Here is a 6,659-nt window from a genome sequence, read left to right as displayed (position 1 = left end):
ATCCAGGATATTTTCCTCCATGTAGAACATGGATTCTTATTGTAAATGTCTATATTCAATGATTGTCTTCACTATTAATATTCATCACCAGCCCATCACCCCAGCTGATCACTACAACCGAGGTACAGAACCTGTCCCTTGACTATGATAGAACTCTGGATCAACTTTCATTTATACCAGGTCAAGGGCTAGTACTGATCTTTGTATGGGCACACTGCAGGGCTCAGAAGGGAAGGACCAAAATTTAGCTTTTGGAGCGCTGTTTTCACCAATTGGTTTTCAGGTGCCGTGTTGTTTTAGCAGAGCCCCTAAGGTACCAGTACAATAAAGACCCCAGAGAAACGACTCCACTATCGAAACTACGCCCCTCCAATAATTTTTCTAGGAGTATAGTGACCATTTTAACCCCTGAGGTGTTGGATATAATGTAACTATGCACACCGCTCACTTACAGTGTGTTCAACATCTAATAAGTGTGTTACACGTCTACTAAGTACACAAATAATGTAAAACGGGGTGAGACACAAAATGATGGAAGTGATCATTTATTATGATGAGAGCGATCACACAGCAATGAGGACAATGAGAGTATATACAAGTGATCAGAGAGGATGGGTGTAGTAGTGCTGGGACAGATTGCTCCTCTTTCCAACAACTTCAAACACAGAAAGTAGCCGCCGCTGGAGAGCGGGAATATAGCTTAAACTACCCATTTTTACTGTAAAGTGTTGTGATTGGTCAGTTGGATTTGACTAGCATCATGCTGTGGGGTTATTTTGCTGCAGGAGGGACTGGTTCACTTCACAAAATAGATGCATAATGAGGAAAGAACATGTGGCCATACTGAGGCAACAGCTCAAGACATCGGCCAGGAAGTTACGCAAATTTGTCTTCCAAATGGATGATGACCGGAAGCTCCTGCCAAAATAATTACAAAGTGGCTTAAGGACAACAAAGTGAATGTTTTGGAGTGGCCATCACAAAACCCTGATCTCAATCCTATAGAAAATATATGGGCAAAGCTAAAAAGGCGGCTAGAAACATGGCTCAGCTACACCAGTCAGGAGGAAAGGGCTCAAATTCCTACCAACTATTGTGAGAAGATTCTGGAAGGATATCCAAAACGTTTGACAAAAGTCATACAGTTTAAAGGCAATGGTCCCAAATACTAATGAAATGTATATAAACGTTTGGCTTTGCAAAAAAGGAATAAAAAATGCCTTAAAAATCCTCTTTCTCTCGCTATACTGGCATTTGGCAAAACCAAATAATTGTGGTAATCCTCCTAGTTGACCTAAAACAAGAAAGGTTAATCATGTAACGTTGCTTTTTTATATAGTGTAACTTCTGGTTTCAACTTACACCTTTGCAAGTAGTTTGTAGTCAAACCAGTGTAGTAGTAGAGTTCACGGAACACTTTCAGTTACAATATGGTAAATTACATACAATATGGTACTAACATGGTAACCCAAAATAGTGGCCAAAAAACCAATCACTTAACATGTAAAATTCCCTTTGTGAACTACATTTGAATAATGCAATGTCTACTATTTTGCTCGGGAGAAGATGGAGAACTCTTTGCATATTGCTGTCTATCTGGCTTTATAATATATTTACAGCACATACATAGTAGATTTTCCGCTTCTTAACCCCTTTCGGAGGCTTCAAAAAGATGGCGCCGCATTGGCGCCGCCATCTTGCTGCGGATCATCGCTCCCCGATGACGTCACGGGGAACGGTGATCCGTTGCCATGACAGCTTCGGGTCTCACGAAGGTCTGAAGCTGTCATGTTTTAACCCATTCATTACAATGTGCTATCAGCACATTGTAATGAATGAGGAGTAAAATCCCCATATACTGCCATATTGCAGTATGGCAGTATATGGTAGGATCGATCAGACGACCTAGGGTTAAAGTGCCCTAGAGAGTCTGAAAAATAGTAAAAGTAAAAAAAAAAATTATAATAAAAAAGCCTAAAAATTCAAATTACCCCCCTTTCCCTAGAACTGATATTAATATTAATAAACAGTAAAAAACATAAAAACATCAGGTATCGCCGCGTCCGAAAATGTCCGATCTATCAAAATATAATAACGGTTTTTCACTGCGTTTAACCCCGTAACGGAAAATAGCATCCAAATTCAAAAATGAATTTTTTTTGCCATTTTGGAAAATATAAAAAAATTAATAAAAAGTGATCAAAATGTTGCACAGTCCTAAAAATGATAGCAATGAAAACACCATCAAAATTCGCAAAAAATGACACCACCCACAGCTCAGTACACCAAAGTATGAAAAAGTTATTGCCGCCACAAGGTGGCAAAATCAAAAAAACAATTTTTGTACAGGAGGTTTTAATTTTTTTTAAATGTATGAAAACATTATAAAACCTATACAAATTTGGTATCCACGTAATCGTAGCAACCCAAAGAATAAAGTAGACATGTCATTTGGGACACATAGTGAAAGCTGTAAAATCCAAGCCCGCAAGAAAACGTCGCAAATGTGTTTTTTTCACCATTTTCACTGCATTTGGAATTTTTTTCCCACTTCCCAGTACGCGCCATGGAATATTAAAATACCGTCACTACGAAGTGTTACGCAGAAAATGAGCCATAACAGAGCTCTTTATGTGGAAAAATAAAAAAGTTATAGATTTTTGAAAAAACTAAAAAAAGGCCAAGTCGTTAAGGGGTTAAAATATTCAATGTTTGAATCCTGATGGGATGTATCCCAGGTACGCTATATAGAAAAGAACTGTGCTAACAAAGAAAGTGTAGTTTGGACACTAAACAACAGTGTATACTGTATATATAACGCACAAAATGTGAATACAATTGAAATATATACTAAAGCGAAAAAGGAAGTTATAAGTGATAACCTCAGGGAAATGGGTGCTTTCGGTGCACAGAGGGGGAGGACTTAGCAGCCAGGGCTGTGTATACAGGTCTGTCTCTCAGTACAACCTGACAGCTCCAGCTGTACAGACCACTAAGGTACATACTAGGCTCCTTGGTGCCAAACAAGATGCCATCATATACCATCACAGTGGCTACAGGCAGTCAGTGGTTTGCTGGCACAGATGATTATATCTATATTACATTAATTGGATCGAAAGGATGCAGTGAAAAGAATCTGCTGGACAAACCTTTCTACAATGATTTTGAGAGGGGGGCGGTAAGTATGAGCAACAGATGACTTACATGTGTATTAGTCCACTTTGTTGTATTCATAATAGATAGATAGATAGATAGATAGATAGATAGATAGATAGATAGATAATTAGTATTACTTAAAACTGAAGCAAATTCTTGCGATGGCTTAATTTTTATTCCGTGTGGGAATAAAAATGAAAAAAAAAAATTCTGTGTATTTTTTCCCTTTGCTCTCACAGCTTTACCAAATTAATAGATTTAAACGAGTGCTTACATTTTTTTTCCAATGTATGTTCAGAGAGTAGAATGTATTCTTTTTTTGTAACTTTATTTTTATTGGTTTTATCCAGAACATATCATACATAGCGCATTATAGATCACTCAATCTATGACATACAGGAGTTTATCTCTGTATTCTTAATGCTGTTGAAAAAAAGAAAAAGATTCTAAACGGATTTGCATTGATACGTTATGGTGCTGTTATTTGGGTGCTTTTTGACATTATTTGGGCAGCAGCATGTTATGTCACTCTAATATTATACAATGAACCTCAGCAGAAGTAGAAAGGCAAGAATATGGCAGAAATGCATCTACTCCGAAGTAACTGCATTACTGTATATGTATTACTATACAATAGAACAACCCTGGTTACAAGTAAGTAAAGTACCACAGTAGCTGCGAACCCATGATCCCATTGCTATATTGCTGCTTGGTAGACCCTTTCTTGAATATGGAATTCTATTTAGGGCTCCTTATTGTAAAATGAATATAGAGCTGAAGATGCGGATGTCTTACTCATGGGGTTGCAGGGGTCTCTCTTATAAGAAGAAATTAACAAAGGGCTCTTCAATTCTGGGACAAAAACTCCTAGAGTAGATCTAAATGACATGTACAAATATATGTATGTCAGTACAAAGAACCAGCGGGAGAAGTGATTTAGAAATTTACAGAGAAGCAGTGGGAGATTAACCCTTAAAGCTACTGGGTAGAGCCAAGCAGCCTGATAACTAAATGTTTATTATGAGTTGTGCTCCTTTACTTTAACTATAAAATGAACTTTATGTTTATGCTAATGAATCCTATGGGCTCTGGTGGGGGAGCACTTCTCTCTTGCCTCCCTGCTCTGCCCCTCTTGCTGTCTGACAGAAATATCATGCCAGATACCCAATGCTGCAGCAAGATTTTCATCAGACAATAGGAGGGGGTGCGGCAGAGAGCAGGGAAGCAAGGGACAAGTGCACCGGGGGTATAGTAGGCGGTACTCAGAGGAGCTCTAGTGACGCCCCCCAAAGCACTTGGGCTTTATTTGCATCCGGTAAAGGAGCACAGCTCCGGATATAGATATAGTTATAATCAGGCTGCTACATTGTACGCAGCAGTGTTAAACTAAATGGCAGATTTCCTCGAAGTGATGGAATTCTCTACCCCAGGAGTCAATAACTATAAATAGCATTTTGAAAGGGGTTATGTTCATGTTAATGTCAACGGGAAAGAACAGTGGATCATAACTTGTCATTCTACATTTTCATATTACAAATGGTCCTAGTGTGTTTTATCTGTGTTCCTACAGATATTTGCATCTCCATTAATAGCTGATACACTTATATAACCTTTCATGTTTAGGACAATGACAGCACACATAGGAATTGGCTAGATTTTTCTTTTCATATCTTTGTTTATTCCAGTATGCAAATGTAGCACACATGATAAACCATTGTTCTCAACAGTACTCCCTTTATAGATTCTGTTATCAGAATTTTGTAACACCTTAAGTTAGGATGTGTAGTATAATTCTTATATTTTCTTTCTTGTTTAGCCAATGAGCTAAACAGAGTCACTATTTATCTGCAATTGGTCACTCTGAGAAAGTGTGGGGGTGGAGAGAGGTGAGCATCACATGCTACACATGTAGCTATTTTGGGCTCTATCCATCTAATTGTTATTTTAAAGATCAAAAAGTTTTCGAAAAAATTAGGGCCAACAATTCCTCCATGTGTCCTTTTCAAATAAATGAAAACGCCCATCACTTGGCTTAGCAACGCCCCCTGTTCTTCTACAGCCAATCCTGATGGGAGTTATTCATATATTTGTAAAGGACACACAGAGGAGCGGTTTCCCAAGGGTAGCCACTTCCAGTTGACCAGTGCCTAGTCACAGAGCACTTGGCATTGAAAGGTACTGTATAACATATGTTTTTTCTGTAAAACTTATTTTTTATACAAAAACTCTTTGGCAGTGTATGCACTATGCTGTGGGGACTGGGGGAGTGCTAAAAATAGGTCTCCTGGAGACAGGTTCCCTTTAAATACATTGTAGCATATTTCAGAGAAATAAAATCCAAGATTTTATTACCAATAATCTACACTATATGATGATGTCAGGAGCCCCTAAGAAAGTAAGGGGTGAAATTGTTTAATTGTTGAAATTAAACTAATATGGAGTAATGCCAGCCCTTCTAGTAAAGCATCAACCATAGCATGAGAAGAAGTACTACCAGATCTTCCACATAAAGCAGAAGTGAAGCGAGACAACAGAAAGTCACCATATCAACTGCAATAAAGAGGAACTAAATACTTGCACATGAATGGGGTTTCTAGCAGCAGGTATTGGTACTAATGTGGTGTTACACACAAAATAGCTCAGTAACGAATAACATAACAAGCATGTTACAATATGAGGGTTCTATATTGTGTACTATGTTTCTATACAATATAGGTTTCTAAAAGTTGCATTATTCTATGCATATGCTTATCTAGTGGAGAGAAGATCAGCAAGATAAAATTACTTAAGAGTCATCATTATCAACATCATGATGGATACTGTCCATGAACTGGTCCTGCTATATACAGTACAGACAGAGGTCACACTAACATTTTTCCAGAAGGGTAATAATACTCCTCTCACAATTTTTGAGGAGTATTTTTAACACAGGAGGAGTACGAAATTTTCATTAATAAATATATAACTCCCAGGCGTATATATAGTGTTAAGAGACGTCTATTAATACAAGGAAAAAGTTACAGCTCCTGTTTTCTGTGCTTAAAAGGGTTTTCCCACAAATTCAAGTTTTCCCAGTTTGAGTTCTTGGGAAAACCCCTCTAGGGCGCATTCACACGATGCGTTGCGTCACGTTTTTTATGCCCCCTCATCTTCTCCATGGCACGGAACGCATGCCTGCACGGCTACGGCCTGGCGGGCATACGTTTGTGTGAATGCAGCCTTAGGGCGCGTTTAAAAGTTGCGTTTTGACCTGCGTTTTCATTGCGTTTGAAACGCATTACAACAGCTGAGGAGAGGTGATTTGCCTAATTACATCACTGTTAACTATGCGTTTTGTAAATGGAAATGTTAACGAGTACGTTAACACAGCATTTAACGTAAACGCTAATGTAATTAGGCAAATTACCTCTCATCAGCTGTTGTAATGCGTTTCAAACGCAATAAAAACTCAACCAAAACGCAACGCGTGAACCCGCCCTCATTGTCTACAGAGCGGACTATGG

General features: G+C 38.4%; 1 protein-coding gene across 1 annotated transcript in view; it reads left to right on the top strand.

Annotated features, from left to right (window-relative positions):
* The first annotated feature begins 2,947 nt into the window (after window positions 1-2,947).
* Window positions 2,948-6,659, top strand: part of ALOX5 (arachidonate 5-lipoxygenase) — a 45,618-nt gene continuing 41,906 nt past the window's right edge. Inside the window, exon 1 of the mRNA XM_072129638.1 lies at window positions 2,948-3,178. Within this exon, the coding sequence (XP_071985739.1) occupies window positions 3,029-3,178 (150 nt within the window). The 5' untranslated portion in view covers window positions 2,948-3,028. The remainder of the gene's footprint in view (window positions 3,179-6,659) is intronic.

Source organism: Engystomops pustulosus, chromosome 11 (assembly GCF_040894005.1).
Source record: "Engystomops pustulosus chromosome 11, aEngPut4.maternal, whole genome shotgun sequence".
Classification (NCBI taxonomy): domain Eukaryota; kingdom Metazoa; phylum Chordata; class Amphibia; order Anura; family Leptodactylidae; genus Engystomops; species Engystomops pustulosus.
This window is presented reverse-complemented; position numbering and strand designations above follow the sequence as displayed.